Here is a 27,606-nt window from a genome sequence, read left to right as displayed (position 1 = left end):
CTGGGGGAGACTTAACTTTGACTGAGGAGGTAAGCTGTCATGTAATCTGTTTTACACGGGCCTAGATAACGGCAGGTTGGAGCGCTGCTGCGGCTGGTGGTTTTGTTCCTCCGCCGTATGAGCGGCTGTGCGCACGCCGCCGCGCTGCGCCGGCGCGTCCGCGTCCGCGCAGCGTTACGCTGAGCTTTACGGCCGCTGGACTTTGGTCTTTAAAACCTTCTTTTGGAAACGAAAAGAAAGGAAAAAAAAACATTGTGAAGACGCTATCTTTGGGCTACCATATCATGCCTTTAAAGCTGCAGATGGCCTTAAAATGGTTCAAAATAAGGAAGGATTATCACTAGACGCTTCTAAATGAAGAATTTAGTGGGAGGGCAAAAACGGTCCAATCTGTGGAGGGGGAGCAGGTATAGTGTGGCTGGCTCATTCGCCACTACCACCACCCGTTTGAGTCGCTGTGTTGGTCTTTTTATATCTACTGAGGCAGGTTGGGGGCACATAGTTCATGTATAGGGCCGTGGGTTATTATGCAATGCCATAGGGGGAGCAAAACCTTTGTCCATATGGATTATAGAGAGAAACCAAACAGAAATCTACAGCCTGATTTCCATTAATTTGTCTTATTTCCCTTTCTCTCTCTCTCTCTCTCTCTCTCTCTCTCTCTCTCTCTCTCTCTCTCTCTCTCTCTCTCTCTCTCTCTCTCTCTCTCTCTCTCTCTCTCTCTCTCTCTCTCTCTCTCTCTCTCTCTCTCTCTCTCTATATATATATATATATATATTTATATTCTGCTTTGACTGAAGTATGCAGCGGTTGTGTGCACATGTGTATGTGTGTGTGTATGTTTGTCAAGCTACATTTTTGAGCATCAAGTTTTGAGTTTTTAGCTGTAAGAGCGAAGCCATTTTTGTCACGTGAGGACATTTTGGCTGGTCCTCCCTTCTTTAATCTATTTTGCAGTTAGGACTTGGGTTTAATGTTTAAGGTTATGCACGGGGGTCCTAACAAGTACAGAAGTACCAACGTTTGTTTGTTTGTGTGTGTGTGTGTGTGTGTGTGTGTGTGTGTGTGTGTGTGTGTGTGTGTGTGTGTGTGTGTGTGTGTGTGTGTGTGTGTGTGTGTGTGTGAGAGAATCAGCATATGTCTTATTAGTTTTTATCAAATTTCAATTTTGCTGTGCACCTGTCTACAATGTACAAAAAAAAAAGTCGTATGGGGGCAACATATCTGCTGTATAACACCTCCTCGGCATTTATTTCTTTAATGTGAAAACAATGACTTTAACTAAACCAGTGTGCACCTGTTCTTCTGTTTACAAAAATAGGACGTGATATCTTGTATCAACTGTTTTCTCGTTTGTGTGTGTGTGTGTGTGTGTCTGTGTGTGTGTGAACGTGTTTGTGTACATACACACATGTCAATATGTAGTGTGTATTTCCAATTTCAGGTTTTATTCCCCATGGCGAAAACCAGTCGACTTGAATGCGTTCCCTTCCCGGTTCTTCTACTGTTGCTCCTTGTGCTCCATGTTTTTCCTGCCACGCAGAATGATCTTATCATCAACACCAGGAATGGGAAAATTGGAGGGATGGTGCTGTCCGTTCCACGAGGTGAGGTCAGAGCATTTCTGGGAATACCTTATGGAAAACCACCTCTGGGGAAACAAAGATTCCTACCCCCAGAACCAGCAGGGTCATGGAATGGGGTGAGACGTGCCACAAAGTTCCCAAACTCTTGTTATCAGCTACTGGATACATTCTTTCCAGGTAGGACACGTGCACTTTGCAGATGGAAAGTTGCAACACTGGCAAATACATACAGCCTACCTCAACACACCAACACAGACATGCAGACAAAAGAGGAACATGAATGTTTAGATATTTGTATACATAGTTGTCAGGGACTGTGTAATACTGATCACAGCCCATAAGCAGGTATTTGTAAGTGTCCACAACAGAAATATAAGTGGAACCATGTACTGTATGGGCAGAAGGGATCATGTAGGTGTCCAGGAACTGCTATGGAACAGTTCTCTCTGTACTTCTAACTTTATTAGAAGTGTGAAACTTTCTTTTAAATGTAAACTTATTTGTTTTTCAATATTCTCTCTTGCTCTCTCTAGTGATTTGTAAATTATCTTTGACTTGTATTACATTGAAAACAGTACAACAGCACCTTATTTGATGTTTTACCTCATGAATTGTATTGCTTTTTCAAAATGAATACTTGTTTCCATTTTGATTCTTCCAATGTATTTCAAAAAAAGTTGGGACCATAAAGCATTTACCAATTTGTAATGTTGCCATTCCTTTTTGCAACACTTAGAAGAGGTTTAGGGACTGAAGAGACCAAGTGATGAAGTGTTTCAGGTGTAATATTGTCCCATTTTTCCTGCAAATAAGTCTTAAGGTGTGCAACAGTACGGGATCTTCATTGTCGGATTTTGCATTTCAAAATGTGCCACACATTCTCTATTGGGGACAGGTTTGGACTGCAGGCAGGCCAGTCCAACACCCACGCACCCTCTTCCTTTGCAGCCATGCCTTTGTAATGTGTGCAGAATGTGGTTTATTTTTTATGTTGAAATATGCATGGGCATCCCTCGAAAAGATGTCGCCATGAAAGCAGCATATGTTGCTCCAAAATCTCCATGCACGTTTCAGCATTAATGGTGCCATCATAGAAGTGTAAGTTACCTTTGCCAAGGGTACTGACACAACCCCATACCACAACAGACCCTGGCTTTTGGACTTGTTCCTGGTAACAGTCTGGATGGTCCTTTTCTTCTCTGGTCTGGAGCATACGGCCTCCATTTCTTCCAAAAAAGACCTGAAATACTGATTTGTCTGATCACAATACACATTTCCACTGTGTGATGGTCCATCCCAGATGCCTCTGAACCCAGAATATTTGACAACGCTTCTGGACACGGCTAACATAAGGCTTCCTTTTGGCACGGTAAAGTTTTAACTGGCATTTGTTGATGTAACTACATATTGTCGTGCTTGACAAAGGTTTGCCAAAGTAATCCTGAGCCCATGGGGTCATATTGCTTACACTATATAGATGACGGTTATTGATGCAGTGCTGTCTGAGGGATCGGAGAGCATGGTTGTTCAGGTTAGGCTTGTGATCTTGCCCTTTATGCACTGAAATTCCTCCAGATTCCTTTAATCTTTTAATTGTTATTATGTGCCGTAGAGGGGGAAATATCCAAATCCCTTCCTATCTTTCTTTGAGGAACATTGTTTTTAAACATTCCAATAACTTCCTTATGCATTTGTTGGCAAACTGGCGATCCTTGGCCCATATTTGCTTTTAAAAGACTAGGCCTTTCCTGTATGCTGATTTTTCACTAAATTATGATAACAATCATCTGTTGACATCACCTGTTTCAAATCACATCATTATTTATTTTACCTCATTATTAACCCTAAATTGCCCCTGTCCCAACTTTTTTTGTAATGTGTTGCAGGCCTGAATGGCAGGAATGGATATATATTTACAAATGAAATGAAGTTGACCAGACAAAAAAATATGAAATATCTTGTCTCCATACTATCTTCAATGAAATATAAGCCAAAGTAAATTTAGAAATCACTGTTTTCCATAGTGTGTGTGTGTGTGTGTGTGTGTGTGTGTGTGTGTGTGTGTGTGTGTGTGTGTGTGTGTGTGTGTGTGCGTATAGTATTTTTTTCCAAAACCGTCAATGGTGTTGTTATCAGTGCTTAACTAATGAGGAGCGGAATATCAATACAGATACAGGAAAAAAAAGTTTTAATACATTGCATGTATTAAAACTTTTTTTAGGCCTGTACTGCAATGTATTAAACCTTTTTTTCGATATATATATATGTGTGTGTGTGTGTGTGTGTATATATATATATATATATATATATATATATATATTTGTTCCTACTAAACAGTTACATACACACCTGATTCTATTAGTCAGCCAAGTCTTTGCTGAGGACCTTGATTTGCAGACTCAGGTGTGTAACTGCTTCGTTGGAACAAAGACCTGCACCCACACCGGCCCTTTCTGGATCATGTTGCCCATCCCTGATAGATCATGGCATTTTTTAAATGCAAAATACAAAAAGCAGAAATGCCAAGGTGAGCTGTAACACTAGTAAATTTTAAGTTTAGCAAGTGTTCAGGGACAACGGTTTCACTTTACTCTAAAAGACAAGACAAATGACCAGTTTATTGAGTCGGCAACCTTTTGGATGTCGCGTGCTACTTTACAAAGTGAAAAAGAAAAGAAAAATTAGATCTGAGTGCCAATTCATTTTCATAATTAGTATTTATTTATTTATTTATCGCTGCTGCTTGTCTCCCATGCTCCCTCACTCCAAAGGATCTCCGTTCAGTACACACATACACACAGATGAAAATTACTAGGGCACAAAAGAAAATTAATTTAATCTTGCTGATTTAGTGCGACCCTTATATGTCGCAATATCTGGTAACCACTGCTAGACATAGAACGTCCTTTACAGCCACACTCTCAAGAGCTACGCTGAATACCAACGCATCTTTCAATACGACAGTTTGCTTGTGCCTTGTGTTTTCAGCCATGTCTGTAATGCGTCTCTACAGTTTTTACAGAAACAGGCATTTCTTTGATTTTGTTGATGATCGTGTCTTTGTTTGGTAACCCATCAAATATGACCTGCGAGCTGCAGAGTAAAAGCCTCCTTTATATAGGCTACCTTCTGTGGTGTAAGCCAGTTATATTGAAACTTTCAAGAGTGACATCACGAGGTCAAAGTGGACTCCAGAGAGTTAGCGCGGAAGCACAATGCCCAGTGTTAATTTTATGAGTTGGCTAACAATAAAGCTAGAGTGAAATACAGTCATTGTCCTGCTCATCAATAGTAGAATATTAAGAAACCCAACGCGACATGGTGTCAGAAGCGGGAGTACTTTGAGTGAAGTTAGGACAAGTAGAGAGGAAGCTTTTAGGCTAAGCGCATTTTGTGAAATGGCTAGCTTGTCGACGACGGCGAAAGAAGCATGGACGCACAGGTGGGAGCAGCTGTAGCGGCTGTGGGATAATGTTGTGCCTCCGACCACGACGTTTACAATAAATCCTCCAGAACCTTTTGATTTCTCAAAACCATGGGAATGGGAAAAGTGAATCAGACGATTTGGACGTTTCAGACTTGCAAGTAATCTGAACAACTCATCAGAAGCTAACCAGGTAAACACACTAGTTTACTGTGTGGGAGAAGAGGCAGATGATGTGCTACGAGGACTAAATCTGACAGAACAACAGCGGCAGCAGTATAACACAGTCAGACAAGGATTTGATGCATTCTTCGTGCCGAGGAAAAATGTGATTTACAAATGAGCTAGGTTTAACAAGAGAGTGCAACAGGCATCAGAAACAGTGGATTCGTTTATCACAGCACCGTATGCATTGGCGGAAAACTGCGAGTATGGGAAGCTGCATTATGAACTATTGAGGGACAGATTAGTTGTTGGTCTTAAAGACATGACACTATCAGAAAGAATGCAACTAGACAAAGATCTAACACTGATCAAAGCCATCAATATGGCGCGACAATCTGAGGAAATAAAAAGGCAACAGACTGACTTAAGGGGTAAAACGGCAAATGCTAGCAAAATCACCATGGATGCTGTGCATGTTAAAAAAGGGAAACAGTTCAAGTCCAAAAACAAAGGACATGCTAAACTGAAGCAGTGACCTCATAGAGGAGAGGAACAGAGTACGTGTTTCAAATGTGGAAAAACACCATCTCATCTAAAATCTCAGTGTCCTGCACAGAGCCCAGAAGACGATGATGTTGGCCTATTCCTAGGGACTGTAGATGCAGGGGATGATCCATGGACTGTAGACATCAGTATAAGAGGCTCCAAAGTCAGGTTTAAGATTGACATGAGTGCTGACATTACAGTCATACCAGAGCAGGTGTATAAGCAGATAGTACAGACAGTCACAGGGCACAAGCTAGCCAGTGTAAGCAAACCACTGTATGGACCAGGGCGAGCGCCACTGGTAGTTAAAGGAGCCACCAAAGAAGTACTGTGCTATGGAGACAGGACTGCCATGAAGGAAATGTTCGTGGTTGAAAACCTGCACACATCCCTGCTGAGCAGACCAGCCACAGTTAAACTCAAGTTAGTGGCCAGAGTAGGTAGCATAGACTTGGACACAGTGAAGGAGACCTACCCAAAGCTCTGTGAGAGGTTGGGTCTTGTGCAAAAGAAATACACGATCAAACTCAAACCCAATGACAAACCTTTTGCACTCAAAGTGCCAAGGCGGGGTGCTGTGCCGTTGCTGGGAAAGGTCAAGAAGGAGCTCCAACCAATGGAGCAGCTAGGAGTGATCAGTAGGATTGAAGAACCTATAGACTGGTACTGTGGCATGGTTGTAGCACCAAAGAAAACAAAAGATGAGGCCCCATCTGCGTGGATTTGACCCCTCTCAATGAGGCTGTGTGCAGAGAGAAGTTCATTCTTCCATCGGTGGACCAAACCCTTGGCATGCTTGCAGGAGCAGTTTTTCACCAAGCTGGACACAAATATGGGGTTCTGGCAGATTCCATTGGTAAAGGAGTCTGCACTATACACGACGTTCATCACCCCATTTGGGCGCTACGATTTCAACGGTCTGCCATTCAGCATTGCTTCTGCCCCGGAACACTTTCAAAACCGGATGGTGACAGTGGTCACTGAGGGTCTCGAAGGGGTCGTCTGTCATATGGACGATGTCCTCGTATGGGGCTCATCTCAAGAAAAACATGATGCAAGAGTACATGCAGTCCTAGAGAGGGCCCAGAAGGCAGGCATCACACTCAACACAGAGAAGTGTGAGTTTGGGAAACGAGAAGTGAAGTACCTGGGATACATCATCTCAATGGAGGGGATGAGACCACACCCCGACAAAACAAGAGCTGTACAGCAGATGGAACAGCCGATGAACACAAGTGAGCTCAGGAGTTTCCTTGGCATGGTCAACCAGCTCGGGAAGTTCATCCCTAACTTAGTTGAGAAAGACAAAGCCCCGAGAGACTTGCTATCCAAGAAAAACATGTGGGTCTGGGGACGTGAACAGCAAAATGCATTCACCAGTATCAAACAGGAACTCTCATCTGTACCCGTTCTCCAGCTGTATGATCCCAACAGAGAACTGAAGATCTCAACCGACGCCTCATCATATGGGTTAGGGGCAGTGATGCTAAAGAAACATGATGATGTCTGGTCGCCTGTGGCATATGCGTCCAGATCGCTGATGACCACGGAGCAACGGTATGCACAGGTGGAAAAAGAAGCCCTAGCTCTGACCTGGGCATGTGAAAGAGTCAGTGACTTCATCCTTGGTCTGCATTTTGAGCTAGAGACAGACCATAAGCCACTGGTGAGCCTGCTGGGAGGACAACCACTCGATGCTCTTCTTCCAAGGATACAGAGATTCTGGATGCGGCTCATGAGATACTCTTCTTCATCTCACATGTTCCAGGGAAAAGACTCACCACAGCCGACACGCTATCACATACGCCTCTGAAGGACAGCGGGACTCGCGTGAATGGAGAGCTGATGGAGGACACCAACATATGTGTAGACTCAATCATGGACAGCCTACCAGCGAGCAACCACTATCTGAGTGAGCTTAAAGAACAGCTGAGGAATGACAACTTGTGCACTCAAGTCATGCAATACTGCATACAGGGGTGGCCAGACTGCAACAAGCTCGAGGGAGCAGTGAAACACTACTGGTCAGAGCGAGCAGTTGTAAGTGTGCATGAGGGACTTCTGCTACGAGGCACGAGGTTGGTTATCCCGTCCACAATGAGAAACCAGGTATTAGAGACAATACATGAGGGATATCAGGGGGTAGTCAAATGCAGAGAGCGTGTGAGCCAGACAGTATGGTGGCCTGGGCTTAGCAATCAAATAGAGGAGCTAGTTTTGAACCGTAGAGCATGCATCAAAGAGAGGGCAAATGTGAAAGAGCCACTCATACCAGCCAAATTACTGGAAAGACCCTGGCAGAGGCTGGGTGCAGACCTATTCTCCCTGAATAGCAGAGATTACCTGCTAGTAGTTGACTATTTCTCTAGATATGTAGAGATAGCCATGTTAGGTACAACAAGGTCTACAGATGTGATAGTACATTTGAAATCGATGTTCGCACGACATGGCATTCCAGAGGCTTTAGTGACGGACAGTGGGCCGCAGTTTTATGGGCATGACATGAAATCCTTGCAGCACACTTCGGCTTTGAACATGTGACAAGCAGTCCCAAGTTTGCCTAGAGTAATGGGGAAGCAGAACGGGCAGTCCAAACTGCCAAGAACCTGCTAAAGAAAGCAACAGATCCCTATTTAGCCTTACTTGCATACAGGGCTACACCACTGATCAATGGTTACAGCCCAGCACAGCTATTTATGGGGCGACATCTGCGCACCATCATACCTACCTTTCTAGCAGTGTTGGAGCCAGCTCTTCCAGATCTGAGGAGAATCCTGCAGAAAAACAGGGAGAAGAGGTGGCTGGACGCAAAGAACTTTGATCAGAGACACAGAGTGAGGAATCTTACTAAACTGTCACCAGGAGATCACGTGTGGATCACAGAAGCTAGCAAAGATGCCAGGCACAGTGACATCTGCACACCACATCCCATGGTACTACCTAGTCAGTGGGCCTCATGGCACGATCAGGAGGAACTGACACCACCTAGTGCCTATGCCTGCAGCTGAGCACAGAGAAGAAACCCGACAGGAACAGCGCCGGAGTTTGACATTCCAGCTGTTCCTGCATCTACTCAAACTGTGTCAACTTCTAGGTACTCACAGGCCTCCCCTGCCACAGTCAGAACCAGTTCAGACAGACAGGTAATCAAACCAGAGAGACTGAACCTGTGAGAACAAAAAGGACTGTAAGTATAGTTTGTTGGTTAAAGGACAAATAAAAAGGACTGAATTATATTTTTTGAATGTGTAGGACTAAAAGACAGAAAAACAATGTGAATGTTGAATGATCAAGATAACAATGTGATATGTTGAATGTTCACGTTATACGTAAGAACACAAGCAAATATCAACTGTTAACACACCAATTAAAAAAGGGAGATGTGGTGTAAGCCAATGATATTGAGACTGTCAAAGTGACGTCACGAGGTCAAAGTGGACTCCAGACAGTTAGCGCGGAAGCACAATGTCCAGTGTTCATGTTATGAGTTGGCTAACAATAAAGCTAGAGTGAAATACAGTCGTCGTCCTGCTCATCAATAGTTGAATATTAAGAAACCCAACGCGCCACCCTCCATCGGATGGCTTCCCGAGTTAAGCAATGCACCGTACGACTTTACAGCTGCCCTCTGTAGCTTGGTGTTTGGCGGCATATGGGGCTGTAAACACGTTGCTTTGCTTCCCGTACTGGGCCAATGCCTTCTTGGTTGATTCATCATCATCAGCCTTATCATTGAAGGTTTTCTCCTGCCTTGTATCAAAATAACGTTTTACACTTGAAGTTCGACACATTTTCAAATCCGAATTCGTTTGTTCAAGACGGCTGAAAGAGGCGAATATTAGACAATATTGCTTCTGCCATCGTCAGTTGCTCTTGACATAAAAAAAGATAAGCTAGCTTTTTTTTTAATGCTACGTTGTCACCACCGCTGTATGTAATGCCGCGCTAGTGGGCAGATCACAGCGAGGGGGAGGAGGGGTTGATAGACCACGTCACTTATGTGCGCTCTCTGTCAAAGTCACCCGGTGAGACTAATTATTTCAGTGTTGTTTTAATTTGAATTGTTCGTTTATTTCACCATTAAGCTATATTTTATATTAAAAATGTTTATCAGAAAAAGAATAAAAAAATATTTTATTGTATTGCTCTGTGCCCGTGTTAATGGCCTCACGTGCCACCGTGGGCACACGTGCCATAGTTTGCCGACCCCTGCTGTAGATCATTGTGAACAATGCACGTGGACAAAAACAAATAGAGGAACACACACATAGATGCTGACACTAACACAGCAGCCCAGTATCACGCCAAAGTGTGTAATGGCATGAGACCGGGTTAAACACATACACGTTATCATTTGTTCAGCAACAGACAACTTAACAATTTTTAGTTTTTACCTCCCATGTTTAATTTTGACCCCTGCCAGGGTTTAGGGGGGCAGAGATGTGGAACCCCAACACTCCCCTGAGTGAGGACTGTCTCTACCTCAATGTCTGGACCCCACGTTTCAACCACACCCACTTCCACCGTCTGCCATCGGTTCCTGTCTTTGTCTGGATCTATGGAGGCGGGTTCGTCACGGGGACCTCCTCTCTTGAATTGTATGATGGGCGCTTTTTGAGCCAATCAGAAGGCGTTGTTGTGGTGTCCATGAATTACAGGTGAGGCTGTGGAAGTGTGTACCAGGGGTTGCATAACAACAGCTGGACCAAAATGAGTGCAAAGTGGTTGTGTGGCAACATTTAAGGTGTGTTATGGTTGAGAAAACCATGTCGGCTTACCTTGATGGGACTGCTGGCAAAGAGTTTGTTCTGAAAGTAATATGTAGTTCCTATTAGTAGAAATGTTACTCAGGTAAACAACCTTATGCAGTTCAAGTCACCGATGCTGCAAAATTTAGTTAATACAGCATTATGCAGCCCATAATGATTTGTCTTTGTAGATTGCAATCTTTTGCAATGTGCAGTGAACAAGGCCCCATTTTGAAGCAATGAGATGCCTTTGCGAACTCATGCACAATGGAGGCATCTTATGAGACTTACATTATTTTCCCTATTGAGACTATCTGATAGGTAGAAATCCCCCCAAATGCAGAAGCAGGATGTGACATGACTGGTCACGGGAGACGTTCGGATGGGAGCAAGGACAGTTTAAGGCGGTAACATAGGCTTTTTATTTACTAATGTCTCCTTCACTCCTTATGGGCCAGTTCACTCCGATACTGGCGCTGCTCTCCCACTTTCGTATTTAAAAGTGACGCCTGGCTTCTCTCTCTCTCTCTCTCTCTCTCTCTCTCTCTCTCTCTCTCTCTCTCTCTCTCTCTCTCTCTCTCTCTCTCTCTCTCTCTCTCTCTCTCTCTCTCTCTCTCTCTCTCTCTCTCCTGTCATTCCGTGTTCCGTCTGTGTCCTGTTAGTCAGCCTGGGACCCAGCATCACTGCGGTATGTAAATCAGGCTGTTAATTTGGCACACCTGAGGCCAATCACTAATCAGCCTCCCTGTTATGTCTGCTCTCCCACGAGCCACGCTGCCTTTCCCGTCGACGCTAAACCACAACCCATTACCATACAGGACCTGTCAGTCCGTCTTGCAAAGAGCTGAATTGAAAGGGACAAACTAGAAAAATAGGATGATAAATAGAGGATTTTTATAGTTTCCCAAACTTTAGTGGACTATTATCTGTCACAGGTGCTATCAAAACGTCCCATTCAAGCTTCCAATTGTTGTTCTGATAAATTGCAGGCTTGGAGCTCTGGGTTTCCTCTCACTTCCGGAGAACAAGAATATCCGCGGCAATGCAGGTCTTCTGGACCAGCAGCTGGCCCTCCGCTGGGTGGCAGACAACATCGCTGCTTTCGGCGGTGACGCCTCAAAGGTGTAACTTTTTTTGACCGTTTTGTATCCCCCTTATTTTACAGCAGTGGTCTCCAACATTGGTCCTCTGGAGAGCTGGCGTCCTGTTGGTTTTCACGCCACTTCACTGTGGATTAAAAACTGACAGGACAGTAGCTCTGCAGAGGAGCAAGTTTGGAGACCACTGCCAGGTTCTTTCATTATTCAAAATGCATGAACGCATTTCTGTTTTTGTGGCAGTGCATGTTTCGTTTGTTTTAGAATATAATCGACACAAGATGTAAAAACAAGAAAAGTCCTCTTTAGTTTTGCTGTTATACCCAGGTCACTTTGTTTGGGGAGAGCGCCGGCGCAGCGTCTGTAGGCTTTCAGCTGCTCTCCCCGGGCAGCCGAGGCCTTTTCCATAGGGCTGTGATGCAGAGTGGTTCCCCTAATACACCCTGGGCCACGGTCAGTCAGGAAGAAGCCTGGGAAAGGTATTCAGTTTGTCATTTATTCGTTAATTCACTCATTTATTAGGCTTTATAAGGCTCAAATGTTATGGCTCAGTCACCCATCTTTGGTTAACTCTTTAACCAAATAGCCATCATATTCAATCCATTCGTTTCATTCTTTTCTTGTTTAACTATCAGTGGACCTATTTTGTTGTTTGACCACCATTAAAGTCTTTAATTCATGATATCTACTATCTACCGGGCAGCAAGTATAATCCTGCCAATGATTTTTTTTCATAGACGATATGACTCACATGAAACAAGTATTTGACCTTTTCCTTTCCAGATTTATAAAGAAAATCAATTAACTGTGGGTGTTATGATGTTCATTGTGGTACAAATATGCACACCAAATGGTGCTTCCCCACACAATGGCTCTTTCTATCGCTCTCTTTCTCTTGTGTTTTTCAACCTGATGTCTTACCTTCAAACCTTATCCCCTCCTTTTCTTTCATGACCCCTCAGTCCTCTTTTCATCTCTCATCCCCTTTCCCCCGTTCCTTTGTTCATTCATTTTCCCCCAATTCTTTGTTTTTTGTTCTTCCCTTTCTCTCAATTCTCCTTGCCTTCCTTCCTTTTTCTCTTCTTTCATCTTTATTTTTGGCCATTCTTTCCCCCTATCTCACAGGGCCATGAACTTGGGGAAACTGCTGGGATGCCCCCTGTCCCCTCCAGACAATCTGCAGTCATGCCTGCAGGGCATTAAACCTGAAAAAATCATATCTAAGCAATATGACGTTGTCACTGATCCTTCAGTCATACAACTGCCTTTCGTCCCCAACACTGATGGGATCTTCCTACCAAAGACACCACAAGTAAACTTTGTGTGTGTGTGTGTGTGTGTGTGTGTGTGTGTGTGTGTGTTTGTGTGTGTGTACAGCATAATTACATGCTTTGTTACATTAGGTAATGGTTACAGAAACATACATTGATGCAATATACATGCTTATCAAAGCATATTTAACAACTGAATATGAATTGTGCTATTAGATGAGCAAGTTTTGTTGATATACATGTTTTATGATATATATAATATATATATATACTAGAAGAACCCCGCTACAATGTAGCGGTTTGGTTATCCACCTGTCTAAATCCCCCTCCTCTTCATCCTGCCAGCTAATTGCCTTCCCCCAAATGCTCAGAATCATCTGAAATGCCGAGAAAAGTGGTTTACCCCCCCCCACTCCAACTCCCTCTCCCCAAATGCTCAGAATTATCTGAAATGCCGAGAAAAGTGGTTTTTAGCTATTTCTAGAAAATGCATATTTTGCATAATTATGCATAATCATTATAATTTCAATTTTCTGCTATTTTTCTGGTCCTCTCTGGAACAATACCTACCATCTCCAAAAAAAATTAGGATCATAAGTGCATTTTTGCAAAAATGCATATTTTGCATAATGCCAAAACATTTCTGACCCAGAAATTTTTTTTTATATAGGTGAAAAAATCAAAGATGCTCAGAATCACCTGAAATGCCGAGAAAAGTGGTTTTTAACCATTTTAAAAAATGCATATTTTGCATATTTATGCATAATTTTAATTTTCTAGGATTTTTCCCGTACTCTCTGGAACAATACCTACCACCTCCAAAAAGAATTAGGATCATAAATGCTTTAGTTTTCGGTCCCGCTATCTACACTTACTAACTAACACACAAACACCACACACACACACACATTACGAAAATATAGAAGAACCCCGCTACAATGTAGCGGTTTGCTTAGCCACCCGTCTAAATCTCCCTCCTCTTCATGCTGCCAGCTAACCGCCTCCCCCTGCCCCTAAACCCCCCCCCACTCCAACTCCCTCCCCCCAAATGCTCAGAATCATCTGAAAATGCCGAGAAAAGTGGTTTTTAGCCATTTTTAGAAAATGCATATTTTGCATAATTATTATAATTATATTTTAATTTTCTGCTATTTTCTGGTCCTCTCTGGAACAATACCTACCACCTCCCAAAAAAAAAAGAATCATAAGTGCGTTTTTGCGAAAATGCATATATTTTGCATAATACCAAAACATTTTTAAGTCCCAGAAAATGTTTTTTATAAAGGTGAAAAAATCAAAGATGCTCAGAATCATCTGAAATGCCGAGAAGTGTTTTTTAGCCATTTTTAGAAAAATGCATAATTTTAATTTTCTGGTATTTTTCCCTTACTCTCTGAGACATTACCTACCACCTCCAGAAAAGAATTAGGATCATAAATGCTTTAGTTTCGGTCCCGCTATCTACACTAACTAACACACACACACACCTTACGAAAATATATCAGTAGATTTTATATATATATATCAACGCGGATACAGGAAAAAAGATTTTAATACATTGCAGTACATGCCTGTTTCGTGCATCTCACACTCATCACCTGGTAATGTGTTTCAACAAATAATCATACAGTTTATGTTGCCCAGTGTCACGCCCCTAATTTCGGTTGGACAGCGTCCAATCAGATGAGGAAACATTCAAACTATAACAACCAATGGGGTAGATACTGATGATGCACAGCAACCAATGGAGGGGTAGAAAACGTTACAACCAATGGGAAAGGGTTTTGTTTTGAAAAGCATTTAGGGACCAGGGCACTGTTGAAATGGCGTACATTAAAAATATAACAAGGTAATTTACGTGAAGTATATAGTGGGGTGGTGTTGGGGCAAGGTTGGAAGGACAGGCAGATAAATATTAAAAAATATATTTAAAAAAAAACTCTAATAAATGTCATATGTGTATCATCTAATGGGGGGGTAATAAAGACTTATAGTTACAAAGGAGATATTTTTTTGGTGTCTACAGCTGGTGGCCAATTCATTTCTATTGTTCAAGGTGGACATATCAGGTCTGCAAATAATAAAATATTTTCTGCCAAGCACAGGTTACATCTTTTACCTCTAACTGAATATGCACTACTCTTTACAAGGATTTCCCCTGAGACAGAATAACTGATATTCTTGTCTACCAATGATCAAATGTGGCAGCTTAAGGCCGCTGCATTTTTCGCGTGCTCATTTCCGGAGCTACTCATATGGGCGTTAAACCTCGCTTTTGGATGAGTGCTCTACCCCCGACCACCAACTGAGGAAAATGTTCAACAGAAACACTGTCAAAATAAGCTACAGCTGCATGCTAAATGTCCAGCAGGTTAATTTCATCCCACAACGCAAGCATCATGGGCAAGGCACAGACCCCCTCACCACAACCAAGCCCCTCCAACTGCAAATGCCGTGTTAAGATATCGTGTCCTCTAGAAGGAAAATGCCAGATAGAGGGAGTCATCTACCAGGCATCGGTGACAAGAGAAGACAACTGCAATGTGGACACTTACGTGGGATTAACAGAAGGCCCTTTTGAAATTAGGTTTAACGTCCATATGAGTAGCTTCAGAAATGAGCATGCGAAAAATGCAACGGCCTTAAACCGCCACATTTGGTCATTGGTAGACGAGAATATCAGTTATTCTGTCTCATGGAAAATCTTTGCAAAGAGTAGTGCATATTCAGTTAGGGGTAAAAGATGTAACCTGTGCTTGGCAGAAAAGTATCTTATTATTTGCAGACTTGATATGTCCACCTTGAATAATAGAAACGAATTGGCCACCAGTTGTAGACACCGAAAAAATATCTCCTTTGTAACTATAAGTAAAACTTCTTTATTATCACCCCATTAGATGATACACACATGACATTTATTAAGAGTTTTTTTTTATTTATACTATTTTTTTTAACTGCCTGTCCTTCCAACTGTGCTCCAACACCACCCCACTATATAATTCACATAAATTACCTTGTTAGATTTTTTTCATGTACACCATTTCAACAGTGCCCTGGCCCCTATATGCTTTTCAAAACAAGCCCCAGTCCCTTAACCCATTGGTTGAAATGTTTTCTACCCCTCCATTGGTTGCTGTGCATCGTAAGTATCTACCTCATTGGTTGTTATGGTTTGAATGTTTCCCCATCTGATTGGTCGCTGTCCAACTGAAATTACAGGCGTGACGCTGGGCAACGTAAACTGTATGATTCTTTGTTGAAACACATTAGCAGCTGATGAGTGCGAGACGCACAAAATCTTTTTTCCTGTATCCGTGCTGATATTCCCCTCATTAGTTGAACTCTCACAACACCATTGACGGTTTCGGAAAAAAATTATATATATATATATATATATATATATACACGTATATGGGTGGGGCACGGTGGCACAGTGGTTAGCATGGTTGCCTCACAGCAAGAAGGTCCTGGGTTTGAGCCCCAGGTTAGTCCAACCTTGGTGGGTCATCCCAGGTCGTCCTCTGTGTGGAGTTTGCATGTTCTCACCGTGTCTGTGTGGGTTTCCTCTGGGGGCTCCAGTTTCCTCCCACAGTCCAAAGACATGTAAGTCAGGTTAATCGGCCATACTAAATTGTCCCTAGTATGAATGTGTCTGTGTCAGCCCTGTGATGGCCTGGCGGCCTGTCCAGGGTGTCTCCCTGCCTGCCACCCAATGACTGATGGAATAGGCTCCAGCATCCCCCGACCCTGAGAGCAGGATAAGCGGTGAAGATAATGGATAATATATATATAAATAACTGTCAAAAGGAACACTCAATGGTAGAGAAAGTGCTCAACAAATACAGAGCAAAATAATCCAGTGGGTCAAGTAAATTCTTTATGAGACAGTACAAGCCTGTTTCATGCCATAAGCCATCATCAACTGTCAATCATCAGCTAATTAATAGCTGATGATTGCTTATGCCATGAAACAGGCTTGTATTGTCCCATAAAGAATTTACTTGACTCACTGGATTATATATATATATATATATATATATAAGTATGGCTCTATTAATTTGAATCAGCAATGTGCTGGGTTTAACATGCCATTCTTGTGATAATTCCATTTCATTCCTGTGATAATAGCAATATTTCTCCAAAAATGGTTTAGAACCTCAAAATGATGTTACACCTCTGTCTCTGTTGCTTCCTCACATAATATTCATCATATATTATGAGTTCCAACCAAAGATTTACGTGGAAATCTCACAGATTTCTGCTGTAAGTTGGATTACTTCCTTTTGCTAGTTAACCATCTTTGATGGTTTTCTCTGGTTGAAAGGAAGTTCCACCTTATCCTCGCTGCTGGACCAACCACTGCTGACTGAAGTAATACGCATAACTCATGGCTCATATGCGCAGCTTTTTTTCTTGGAACGTGTCGTACGGACACTTTTTTTCTTTACTGCAAGTGCTTTCAGCATCAAAGGCTTTCACAAATGGAGAGTTGATTTGAATCGTTATTGTGTTACTATAGTGGTAGATGGTAATGAAATGGACATTCATTTATATCAATAAGGAACATTCATTGCGTGAATTTTTTTCTTTGTCTAAAAGGTTTGCAAACCTACTTATTTACCATAAGTATGATCTGGGCTCACTGAAATCACAGGCCATCATCTCACAGCCCCAAGTGAAAGCACCAATTTTATATCCTTTCGCAGGAGCTGCTGCAAACTGGTGATTTCTTGAAGACTGAGGTGCTTCTTGGCCTAAACAAGGATGAAGGATCATACTTCTTAATTTATGGAATGCCTGGATTTAACATCACAGGTCAGAGTCTGATATCCAGGGAACACTTCCTGCAAGGAGCTTTGCTCATAGAACCAGGAGCCAGTGATGTCTTCAGGGAAGCGTTCATTTTCCAGTACACAGATTGGGCAGATGAGAACAACCGAACAAAAAATAGAGACATGATGTCTAACTTGGTCGGAGACCAACAATTCACCTGTCCTATGTTAGAGTTTGCACACAGGTAATGGGGGAGAAACCTGCAGATTTAATCCAGGTTTTGGAGACTCAAAAGTCATAAATTTTATTAAACTTGAAATATGCTTGCATGCATGTTTCTGTTTTTAAAGTACAGTGTTACGTGTAGCTGAAAAATCTCAATATGATAATTTTCTTCTTCAGGTATTCAAAACATGGCGGTAAAACCCGTCTGTATCTGTTTGACCATCGAGCATCCACCAACCCCTGGCCAGCATGGATGGGTGTTATGCATGGCTATGAAATAGAATTTGTCTTTGGAGTGCCACTGAATGAAACCCAGGGATACACACCAGAGGAAGTCACAATGAGCAGAAAGTTTATGAAACATTGGGCCAACTTTGCCAGGACAGGGTATGAATCCATTATTCATCAATCCGTCTGTCTGTCTGTCTATCTATTTATTTTAATCATATATTTCCAATATTTATTGCCAATTCATCTTTGTTCACATGTCATAGCATACTGGTACTGATTTTCAAGAGCAAGGGTGATGTGCAGAACTGTAGAAACTACATAAGTGGGGCATCCGGGTAGCATAGCGGTCTGTTCCGTTGACTACCAACCCAGGATCGCCGGGTCGAATCCCCGTGTTACCTTCAGCTTGGTCCAGCGTCCCTACAAGCACAATTAGCAGTGTCTGCGGCTGGGAAGTTGGATGTGGCTATTTGTCCTGGTCGCTGCAATAGTGCCTCCTCTGGCCGGTCGGGGCGCCCCCCTGGATGGGCAGAGAGGGGGTGGAGCAGCGACCAGGATGGCTCAAGAAGAGCGGGGTTAATTGGCCAGATACAATTGGGGAGAAAAAGGGGTAAAATTTGGGGGAACAAAAAGAAAGAAAGAAAGAAAGAAGCAACTACAGAGGTATAAAGTTGATCAGCCAAAGCATGAAGATATGGGAAAGAGTAATAGAAGCTAGGTTAAAAGGAGAGTTGATGATTAGCAAGCAGCAGTATGGTTTCATACCACAAAAGAGCACTAGAGAAGGTCAGAAGAAAGGAGATTTTGTCTTTGTGGATTTAAAGAAATCATATGACAGGTTGCTGAGAGAGGAGATGTATTATATGAGGAAGTCGGAAGTGGCAGAGAAGCATGTAGGAGTGGTGCAGGACATGTATGAGGGCAGTGTGACAGTGGTGAGGTGTGCAGTTGGAATGACAGATGAGTTCGATGTGGAGCTGGGATTACATCCAAGGATCGGCTCTGATCCCTTTCTTGTTTGCAATGGTGATGAACAGGTGGATGGACGAGATCAGGCAGGAGTCTCCGTGAACTATGATGTTCATGGATGACATTGTGATCTGTAGTGAGAGTAGGGTCCAACTGTACTTGGCCAATTACCCCACTCTTCCGAGCCATTCCAGTCATTGCTCCACCCCCTCTGCCGATCCGGGGAGGGCTGCAGACTACCACGTGCTTCCTCCGATACATGTGGAGTCGCCAGCTTCTTCTTTTTGCCTGACAGTTAGGAGGTTGCCAGGGGGATGTAGTGCGTGGTAGGATCACACTATTCCCCAGTTCCCCCTCCCCCGAACAGGCGCCCTGACTGATCAGAGGAGGCGCTAGTGCAGCAACCAGGACACATACCCACATCTGGCTTCCCACCCACAGACATAGCTAATTGTGTCTGTAGAGACGTCTGACCCAGTGCCGTGTATAGCGAGAGCCTGGCCAACTGGCTACACGGGCGCCATATTTCCTACCAACTGATAAGCAGCCCCATGCGCGCTATTCAAAATCGCGCTCACTTCATGATCTCTCAACCCGCACTTTCAAAGAAATAAGGGAAAACAGAGATAGGGTGCCGGGTGAGGTTCCTGTAAGTCGGGGGTCACAGATCAAGTGCAGTAATAGAAATCAGGAGGACGATTAACGACTCCGTATAATAGGGTAAGCTATGAGCCTTAAGTCATTTGACCAGCTTAATGAGATAACAGACAGAAAGTCGCCTCACTTTTTAGTATTATTAAATAAGAATTTAACATTACTATTGTGTGTCACCTTATAAATTGGTCACATGGCAAAATGAGGCTCACAGCTTGTTGTGTGGGTGGAATGTACCATGAATGGACCACTCGGTTAATATCTATTACTAGACTTTGACCCCAACTTAGAGGAAACAACAAATAGATTTACAATTTAGACAACATATTGAAGCTATTGAGAAAGGGGTTTGGCCTTTTAAGGCCACACTATTCCATAAATAATTTTGAGAGGCACTTTATGTATTTTACATCAATCAGTACCAGTACTTAGCGTTCCAGAAATTATGGCTTTTCCATCATTTCAATCCCAGTTTCAGAGAACCAGAAATTGTTTTATCATTGCGTACCAGTAGTCAGAATAGGTGGTTTAACACCAGATCAGAAGCAGAGGCTATGGTAATAACGTGTTTCACTTTTTCAGTCCATGATGAAGGTGATGATATCAGGAAGAAACCCACCAGCGGTCATAACACAGTCACAGGCACTGAGCAGGGCCTCTGCTGCATACATACAGATTTCAACCCAAATAATTTACTCCAGAGACTTTAATTTTTATCCACTACACTATGGTGTGGTGGGTAAATTGGTGATCAGTACCAATATTACATATTTTGCAACGTTCAGTAGGCTACTAGTGAATGATAATGAGCAATATTAACAAGGAGACTTGAGAAATATTAGGCGTACCTGTTTCGAGGTTTAGCCATTGCAGTATCAGTTCTGTATTGGGGCTCTTGCCTAGTTTATCTCAACACTACCCACACTGCCTCAGCTCAGGCTCAGGCCTGTCACTCAATCCATCCCATATGACAATCTGACACCGTTTACATTTGCCTGATTTCTGTCAACAGTTACACATGGCTTGGATGTGCTATACTACTGATTTCCACACATCAATACCTTATAGACTCTCGGATTGCTCTAGGGAAGTTTGTTTATCAAAAAATCGTAAGCACTGAAATTAACTCACCGAACACAAGTAGGAATAAGCTGAGGGAGACCAGCCCAGCCTGCAAATTTTCACGGTCCAAACTGCCCTCCTGTGTGCATCCTGTGGAAATCGATGCATCTTACAGCCTTGTCCCAGCCGAACGGAACAGCCCCATGCCGCACAACATACCATTTCTCCTTTAATTGCTACAAATGGGCCGAAGAAGCAGGAACAATCGTTGAAACGTCATGATGACAGAGCCAGACGTTGGTAGGCAACGTGGCGCCCATCAAGCACATGACAGGCTGTCAGCCAATCACAGCGTGTGTTGCAAAGGTCAGACTATACAAGACGCTGGCCTGACCAAGTCCGAAATAACATGGGGATTCCAATCAACACGGGGATTCCAACCGGTGATCCCCATGTCGGTAGGCAACAGAATAGACTGCCACACTATCCTGACATCGTCTTGTTAACGTGCAATTTTAGGCGGGTTGCAATATCGGATGAATTGTCCGAACGATCAACGATCTGGCTGTCGGACAATGGGATTTCTGGCATGGCAGAAATTTACTCTCTTGCAGTTTGAGTGGTATCACAATCTGATTTTCCACAATCAGTGCAATTACCTGTAAGAGCCAACAATAGCAACATGGTGCGTACAGTCGATTGACTGTATGGAGACGAGGTGGCTAGAGATCAGGCAACATCCATCCATCCATTATCCAACCACTTATCCTGCTCTCAGGGTCGCAAGAATGCTGGAGCCTATCCCAGCAGTCATTGGGCGGCAAGCGGGGGGACACCCTCGACAGGCCGCCAGTCCATCACAGAGCTGACACATTTACACCCAAGGACAATTTAGCATGGCTGAGTCACCTGACCTACATGTCTTTGGACTGTGGGAGGAAGCCAGAGCACCCAGAGTTAAACCCATGCAGATACGGGTACACCATGTGAACTCCACACCGAGGATGACCCGGGATGACTCCCAAAGTTGGACTACCCCGGGGCTTGAACCCAGGACCTTCTTGTTGTGAGGCGACCGTGCTAACCGCTTCGCCAATGTGCTGCTAAAATGTAAAATAAAACTTAAAAATGAAACTGTCAGCATAGTGAAGGAAGTGGCCATATTGTTTGAATAAAACTTTATTGGAATTGTCTATGGACAAAACTGTTCAGATTTTTTTCATGTTAACGTGTAGTGTGCATAGACATCGTAGGCTTTGGCCATGCAGAATGTGTGATTTAAACATGCAGTGTGAGTTAACGCAATATACATGATTACTGAGATTGTAGAGTGTCTGCCTGGCTTTATGTAGAACAGATGCAAACTGGGACATCAATTTCATTTCTGCAGATGCATTAATAGAAATTACGTGTAGATGAAGGCTGGGAGAGTTCTACAATAGCTACTTTTGTGCATAGTATACCTTTGATGTTCTTTGTCTAAAAATTCCTGCACTTATGTTGCTTTCCATTTCACTGTTCTCCTTTCAGAAACCCAAGCATCGGTGGAGCTGACTGGCCCATGTTCACCCCTGACTGCAAGGAGTATATCACTTTGAACTCTGAACCACCAGAGAGGAAGAAGATGATGAAAGCTCAGCAGTGTCACTTCTGGAACAACTTAATGCCTAAAATACAGCAGGTGTCAGGTTAGATATCACACACACACACACACACACACACACACACACACACACACACACACACACACACACACACACACACACACACACACACACACACACTCACTCACACTCTCTCTCTCTCTCTCTCTCTCTCTCTCTCTCTCTCTCTCTCTTGCTAAATACTTGGGTATATGTCAAAATTTTCCAGGGAGCAATGGAGCTTTCTACCCGGGAGTGGGAACTCTACTCCCCATTCTTTTCTCCAGAGATGTAGAAGTCTGAGTGGGGCAAGAGTCATTTATATCACATTACAGAGCACTGATCACATGCTGTATGACTAGCACTCCTACACCCTCAAGTTAAGCTCACTAACAAAATCACATGCTCTTACACATACAGGCACATTTTACAGACACACAGTTACATCTGGCACCCTTTCACTAACAATATCCAGCCCCCACAGTTTGATAATTGATTATAACAAGCTTTGTCATATTACCATAACTGTGATTTTTGGTTAAACATATGCGCTACATATGTGAGGAGGATCTTCATGGTTGTTATTCAACTATTTAGTCAGCAATTACCCACTGTACCTTGTGGGGAAGGACATCTCAGTCAGCTTCAGTTATTTTCGAAAAGATTTGTATTGCAAAGAAGTTTTTTTTTCCTGCCTGGGCCAGTTTGTTTGTATGTCAAGTGCTGAGCTTGATGTTCATGCTGTGCACTTGGTGGTTACTGAAGGCAAATCATACAGAGTGCAAGTTCAAGTTAATTTTTTATAAAGCCACATTTAATGCCAAAGGCATCTTAATGGATTTTACAAAATAAAATGAATGACAATAATCAAGCAGATACAATTATAATAGTCACAGAATAAATGAAAGACAAATATTCAAACACATGCAACTAAATGAAAACAATGGAAAAGTTTTGTGTTTCAGCAGCCAGGCTGAAGGTCACTTCACCACATTTAGATTTGACTGCATGGATGCAGAGACGCAGGTGCCTGTTTACCCAAGAGATGAATAAGCATGTCAGCAATGTTCCATATACTAAAAATAAAATGTGTAAACATAGTCTGTAACAAATAACTAACTAACTGAATCTTTATGAGACAGGAGCCTTTACATTTCCTGGTTTGAATAAGAACATGAAGTGCCACATCGGAATAATCTGCATTTGTCTAATGGACTGGTTTTAGTGGCCAGAGAAAAAATGAAATACAATAATTCAATCTGATTGACATGAAGGCATGCCTAAGTATTTCTGAATCTGACTGGCAGTGAAAATGTGTAACTTTTGAGATATTCTTAATGTGATAGAAATGTGTTCCAGTGATGGTGTTTAACCATTTCCCTTCATAAAAGGATCAGGTTTCATTTAATTTTGTCTTGTATTTAATGTGACCCTGGAGTGTCTGCATCTATATCACTGCCTTTACTAGAGGTGCGCGTGTGCCGTTGTTGGTGCAAAAACCCGATGGAAAACTGGTATTAGTATTATTAGAAGTCAGATATTAATGCAGTCGCTTGTATACAATCTTCTCGAGGCTCTTACCCTGTGCAAAGATGTCATTCAAGACTGTACATACATTCATATGTTCATATTCATACGTTCATACAAGACAGATAGCAAGAAAATGTTGACAATATCCAAGACAATATCAGACAGGCTGCTAAAGCAAATTTAAAGGAGGCAGGGGTGGTGATGGGAGGGGGTAAAGGAGACACTTTGAGGGTGTAATCTGTCAAACAACCTCATCGAGAGCTGATAAAATTAACCAAAGTTGAAAAAACATAATATTCCTCCCCCAGGAATAAGTGGTGTGGGGAAGAGCTTGAATGTTTTAGATGACCCAGAAACGGCAATATAAATGCTGCCAATTATTCACATTTAGTGATATTAAAAGAAATTAATGAGGAGGGAATTAAACGATAAGCGATCGTGGAGAAAAGAGCTTATGCCTGGTTTTTGTTAGTATCAATTATTCTAGAAAACCATAGCCAAGGGAATTTAATCTCCTTGTTGTATCTGTGCAGCTTGCCTTTTTGGCTGGACCACAACAGCGGGGCCGCCCTGCACATGAGGTTGTCCATGACTGAGTGAGTGAGTGATGGAGTTTCCCCATTGGTCGGACGGCCGACTTGAAGTTCCCCCATTGGCTGTTGCTCTTTCAAAAGGAATCAGTGTGAATAGTTTTCTGTTGCATCATCAGCTGTTCACAGAACCGATGTCAAAACAGCCGCCTTTTAAATGGAGTCGCACAAGAACAGCCGTTTAATAAATGTAGTCACGGTCCAGCCACATACTAGGTTTTAAGTCTTGTGTCGCAGTGGATTTGAAGCATAGCATTTCCATCTTTAGCGCTTGGCCCTCCGACAGTCCCTTCTTGATCCTCTTGCAAGCTGCCCTGTTCTCCAGGGGGCTTTTTGTCTGCCAGATATATGTTTTGTTGTGGGAGGAGAAAGTTTGTCCTTTCACTTGCAGTTAAAACTGTCTTCCCAGTCATCACATGCTGACAGGGAGAGTAGAGGTAACTTTTCATAAGAGCTATGAAAATAGTCAGCTGCCGAAGCAGTGAGGTATAATTAGATAAGTTAGCCCATTCTGGGATCAACGTTGCATCAAAAACACAAACACTCTCTCACACACACACACACACACACACACACACACACACACACACACACACACACACAAAAGCTATCAGCAATCTTTACTTCGAGCATAGACAGTAGTAGGCCTTTACAGATCATAATGTCAGGAGTCGGGTGGCGTCTGTGGGTAGGACCGGAAACATGCTGCATGATGTGAGAATAGTCTAAAAGGTTCATACATTTCTTTGCCATTGAATCACTGGGATGTCAGCAGAGGTAATCATACAGTCAAAATATGCAGATATCAAGGACATCAGGCCAGCAGAAGCATCATGGGAATCCTTTTGTTATGTGTGACCACATTTACAGGTAAATTTGTCCAAAGACACAGCAGCTGCTCACTTCTTATTATACCTAGTGGTATGGTGAGAGTTGAAACTGGGAGGGGAACTTTCAGTTTCTTCTGAGTCTGCAGAATTATCAGACAAGATGCTACAAGACAGCAGTCTTCCTCGAAAGGAAGTGTCCACACACACAGTGCCGGATGTGCAAGAAACCCACACACACACACACACGTACACACAGAAACACTCATGCATGTACACACAGACATACACATTAATGCATACACACACATTAATAGATTGGGTTGGTTAACTCTGACTCACCCTTTAACCTGCTATACGGGCAGTATTTTTTAAGCAATATATTTATTGAATTTTGTTTGCAAATTACATCAAAACAAGTAATAGCACAGTACAGCAAACATTTTCACCCTACCCCCCCCCCATAACCCTGTCCCTATAACAAGTAATACAATTCAAAGCAGGGTTAAAGAAGATTATAAAGATAAAAATTCAATTGATAAAAATAATAAAATAAAATAATAATAACAATTTCTTTCACAGACTGATTAGAGGGTGTGGGTTTTTTTTCCAGTTGCTTTTACGCATACAAACAGTCAGATAGAGTAGTTCTACTCCCCCAGAGCTTGTTCTTGATGAAGCAAGTTACCAACATTAGTATTACGTCTTAAGAAGTACAGAAACAATCCCCAGATTTTATCAAAAACACTTTGTTTACGTCTAACAATATACATTATCTTTTCCATTGACATGTTTGAAGCCATTTCTTTAACCCACATACCAATTCTTGGTCCATCAACACTTTTCCAATTAAGAGCAATTACACGTTTTGCTTGTAATATACGGGCAGTATTTAGTATTTGGATCCGTTGGTATTGTAATTTTTTTTTCAATGCAATCTTTAATATTCAACAAAATATGTATTGCAGGAATCCTGTATAGTTGCAACCCATGACCAGACTTAAAGTTTTGCTCGTTTAAATGTTTCATAAAACCTCTTTTACACATAGGATGTTATTGACATCATGTAATATTTGCACTGATTTATATTATAGTGTGGCGGTCCATTCCACTGCCTACCAACACAGGGATCCTGGTTCAAATCCCCGTGTTACCTCCGGCTTAGTCGGGTGTCCCTACAGACACAATTGGCCGTGTCTACGGGTGGGAAGCTGGATGTGGGTATGTGTCCTGGTCACTGCACTAGCATCTCCTGTGGACGGTCGGGGCGCCTGTTCGGGGGAGGGGGAACTGGGGGGAATGGTGTGATCCTCCCATGCACTATGTCCCCCTGGCAAAACTCCTCAGTGTCAAGTGAAAAGAAGCGGCTGGCGACTCCACATGTATTGGAGGAGGCATGTGGTAGTCTGCAGCCCTCCCCAGATCGGCAGAGGGGGTGGAGCAACAACCGGGACGGCTCGGAAGAGTGGGGTAATTGGCAAAAAGTACAACTGGGGAGGAACCCCCCCCCCCAAAAAAAGAATGAGAAAGTATGTCCAGTATAGTTTAACACCAATTGGTATATAAAAGTTTTTAAGGCAAATATATAAGATATTCTGATGCTAATTGTAGAGGTGATGAATATAATGACATGTCTCTCTTTCTCTCTCTCTCTCTCCTGTCTGTCTGTCTAGATGATTTCCAGTCATGTGTGTCTGCTAATGGGGTTGACCCGCACTGCAGCAATGTGCTTCTCCTCGTTTTACTGGTCGTTACCGTAATCTACTGAAACACCAAGGACAACCTCCATATAGGAGACCAGTTTAAAAAAAACATATATACCAATGATGTACGTGTTAAAACCGATAAATTGGTCTTTTTTCTGGTGTCATTCTTTTAAACAGATTTTTATGATGAGTGTATATTGCCCAACATATCAAGTGAATCAACGTACCTATAAAATATGTTGACTTTTTTTTTTATGTCCAAGACCTGCAGATACATTCACTTCCCAGCACACGCACAATGTGTTCTGTGAACCTTGGTGTTCAACTTGTTCACAATCAGAGTACAGATCTATGTACTTTCTTTACATATTTGTTCTGGATTTTTATTTGTTTTGGCTTCGTGATGTTTACTTTGGCTGTCAGAAATCTGTGTCCTTTGTTTTTCTTGTTTAGCGAAAATGAAATGAAATAGTACACTTGTCACCAAAGCCAGGTCGGGTCGTAGTGTAGCAGTGAAAAGCTCTTTGCTTTGGGAGAGAAATAGTTTTGGTGAAATGTC

General features: G+C 42.6%; 1 protein-coding gene across 1 annotated transcript; it reads left to right on the top strand.

The window, feature by feature from the left end:
- Positions 1 to 27,328, top strand: LOC130115956 (acetylcholinesterase-like). The gene is made up of 10 exons (XM_056283845.1): positions 1 to 29; positions 1,426 to 1,763; positions 10,145 to 10,379; positions 11,459 to 11,591; positions 11,894 to 12,045; positions 12,692 to 12,878; positions 17,544 to 17,854; positions 18,013 to 18,222; positions 22,282 to 22,439; positions 27,015 to 27,328. Exons 2-10 carry the CDS (start codon positions 1,457 to 1,459, stop codon positions 27,107 to 27,109), a joined length of 1,788 nt encoding a protein of 595 aa, XP_056139820.1. The 5' UTR covers positions 1 to 29; positions 1,426 to 1,456; the 3' UTR covers positions 27,110 to 27,328.
- Positions 27,329 to 27,606: the final 278 nt, after the last annotated feature.

The sequence above is a fragment of the Lampris incognitus genome, chromosome 7 (genome assembly GCF_029633865.1).
Source record: "Lampris incognitus isolate fLamInc1 chromosome 7, fLamInc1.hap2, whole genome shotgun sequence".
NCBI lineage: Eukaryota > Metazoa > Chordata > Actinopteri > Lampriformes > Lampridae > Lampris > Lampris incognitus.
Note: the sequence above shows the minus strand (reverse complement) of the source record. Positions and strands in the feature narration are given on the sequence as shown.

Coding starts and splice junctions, on each gene's coding strand:
- LOC130115956 (XM_056283845.1), top strand. CDS start 1,457: ATGGCGAAAACCAGTCGACTTGAATGCGTTCCCTTCCCGGTTCTTCTA. Junction 17,855..18,012: donor ATGTTAGAGTTTGCACACAG/GTAATGGGGGAG, acceptor TTTCTTCTTCAG/GTATTCAAAACATGGCGGTA. Junction 22,440..27,014: donor TAAAATACAGCAGGTGTCAG/GTTAGATATCAC, acceptor CTGTCTGTCTAG/ATGATTTCCAGTCATGTGTG.